The sequence below is a fragment of the Camelina sativa genome, chromosome 5, assembly GCF_030686135.1.
Source record: "Camelina sativa cultivar CO46 ecotype springtype chromosome 5, ASM3068613v1".
Classification (NCBI taxonomy): domain Eukaryota; kingdom Viridiplantae; phylum Streptophyta; class Magnoliopsida; order Brassicales; family Brassicaceae; genus Camelina; species Camelina sativa.
The window spans coordinates 22,771,865-22,774,414 of NC_141884.1; the positions used below are offsets into that span (position 1 = coordinate 22,771,865).

At 30.1% G+C, this 2,550-nt stretch overlaps 1 protein-coding gene across 1 annotated transcript; it reads left to right on the forward strand.

Moving 5' to 3' along the window:
* Window positions 1-853: 853 nt before the first annotated feature.
* Window positions 854-2,401, forward strand: LOC104787215 (GDSL esterase/lipase At1g59030-like). The gene is made up of 5 exons (XM_010512751.2): window positions 854-1,154; window positions 1,233-1,363; window positions 1,446-1,670; window positions 1,777-2,032; window positions 2,131-2,401. Exons 1-5 carry the CDS (start codon window positions 905-907, stop codon window positions 2,322-2,324), a joined length of 1,056 nt encoding a protein of 351 aa, XP_010511053.2. The 5' UTR covers window positions 854-904; the 3' UTR covers window positions 2,325-2,401.
* The last annotated feature ends 149 nt before the right edge of the window (window positions 2,402-2,550 follow it).

Below are 2,550 nucleotides of genomic sequence, written 5' to 3' on the forward strand. Positions count from 1 at the left end.
AATTACGTCAAATTGAAAGTAAATGAACAAAAATTAGTTTAATTTGTTCACAAAGTCATTTTATAGGTTGTGATAAAGAGCAAACTTTAAAAATAAAATATTTTTGGATGTAAGAACATATTATTAGTGGTAAAAAATAGAGTAAAATTGTACATGGATTCTAATAAGATGCAGTTTACAAAAAATATATGCTTTTAAAACTTTATTTTAGTAGATATTTTTCAAATCCGGCATAGAGCGGGTCATAATCTAACATATATATATATATATATATATATATGATTGAATATTAATCTTGAGGTTATCCTATGTTTAATGTCAGCCATATATATAGGTAGGAGGATAGGAGAAACCCATACTGCCCTTACCAGTCAATTTAGTTATGTGAAATACCAAACAAAAAAAACACATAATTAAGAAAAAAAAAACATGTGGTCTAAATAAACTCCTACGCATGTGTATGCTTCTACTACATTTTTTTTTTAAAAGGAATACTATATGTTTACTAAAATATAATAATAATTTTTTTAATCTTTTTTCAAAAAAAAAAAAAAAAACAGTAGTCGATTATTAATCATAGTTTGAATATTTTCTGAAGATATATGTATTTATTAAAACAAGTTTTAATGTCATATTCAAGTTTGGCTGTACTCAGAGTTATAACAAACTATGGTTATATTACTTGTTTTGGTGTAAATTCCAAACATAGATAAGAATGAACAATAAAATTTTGCTTCGTAATTATACAGTACTAAAGATTGCGTATAACCTAACAACTTTGTTAAGAGATAACTTTAGAAAATCAAACAAATACATATATAAATAAGCATGCACACATGTCTTCAAATTTGTAAAACACATACAAATTTCTCAGCAGAAAAGTGAACAAATCAAACAAGAGAGAATGAAGTTTCGAATGTTGTGGCTCGCTTTGGTATTAATAATCGCAGTCGAATCTAATGCAGCCGCCAAGCAAGGGAAAAACACAACAATCGCAGCATTAATAGTGTTTGGAGATTCAATAATGGATACAGGAAATAACAATAATCTTCCCACTCTTCTTAAGTGTAACTTTCCTCCATATGGCAAAGATTTTCCTGGAGGCTCCGCCACTGGAAGGTTTTCTGATGGAAGAGTTCCTTCTGATCTTATTGGTAACCCATTTAATTTATTTTTGTATATCTAAAAATTGTAAATATGAAGATAAGTAAGTATGTTATAAAATATAACAGCGGAAAGGTTGGGATTGGCTAAGACATTACCAGCATATATGAATCCGAATTTGAAGCCTGAGGATCTTCTTAAAGGTGTAACATTTGCATCTGGAGGAACTGGTTATGATCCATTAACAGCACAAATTATGGTACACTAATGTTTTCCGATCATGATCGTTAGTTTTTCTTGTGGGCGATTCATTTTTCTTATAGATATGTTTATTTTTGTAGTCAGTGATATCGGTATGGGATCAACTCACATATTTCAAAGAATATATATCAAAGATCAAGAAGCATTTTGGAGAAGAAAAAGCCAAAGATATTTTGGAAAACAGTATCTTTCTTGTGGTGTCTAGTAGCAATGACCTTGCTCACACTTATTTAGCTCGAGCTCATAGATATGATCGGACCTCGTATGCTAATTTCTTGGCTGACTCTGCTGTCATATTCGTGAGAGTAAGTACATTATTTCTAGTTTTATATCTATGAAAAAAAAAAATATATATATATATATATAATCGTATTCGCAAACTAATTTATCTCCTCCACTGTTCATAATTAGGAATTACATAAGCTTGGAGCTAGGAAAATTGGAGTATTTAGTGCAGTCCCCGTTGGTTGTGTTCCACTTCAAACAACTGTATATGGGGGTTTATTAACAAGAGGATGTAATCAACCTTTAAACAACATGGCAAAACAATTCAATTCAAGACTTTCGCCAGCACTAGATTCTTTAGATAAAGAGTTGGATGGTGTTATCCTTTACATTGATGTTTATGATACTCTCTTCGACATGATCCAACATCCTAAAAAATATGGTAAGTCCATCTAACAGATTTATCTATGTACTTTTTTTCAATTTTATTATCTAATTCGAAGTAAATTATAATATTCATATTATCTCATTTCATTTCAGGTTTTGAGGTAGCTGATAGAGGATGTTGTGGTAAAGGAACTCTTGCGATGTCCTATTTGTGTAACTCATTGACCCCATTCACCTGTTCGAATTCTTCGGCTTATATATTTTGGGATAGCTATCATCCAACCGAAAGAGCTTATCAAGTTATCGTTGACAATTTACTCGACAAATATTTGAGGAAAGTCTATTGATGTTGACATTTGAATATGTATGTATATATATTTAGTCTCATTCTCTAATGAATGCATTTTTTTTTACTCAAGTTTAATTATATTATATTATTTTTCTTCATCAACTTATTAATTTTAAGACTCCCTAATAAAAATCACTGTAAATATTTCTCCTTTTAAAGCGTCTCGGATTCTCGGTGATTAAATGTGGAAGGTTGGCAAAATTCTTCTTGCGTCTAAGTATGGC

Coding starts and splice junctions, on each gene's coding strand:
- LOC104787215 (XM_010512751.2), top strand. CDS start 905: ATGAAGTTTCGAATGTTGTGGCTCGCTTTGGTATTAATAATCGCAGTC. Junction 1,155..1,232: donor AGTTCCTTCTGATCTTATTG/GTAACCCATTTA, acceptor AAAATATAACAG/CGGAAAGGTTGGGATTGGCT. Junction 1,364..1,445: donor CATTAACAGCACAAATTATG/GTACACTAATGT, acceptor TTATTTTTGTAG/TCAGTGATATCGGTATGGGA.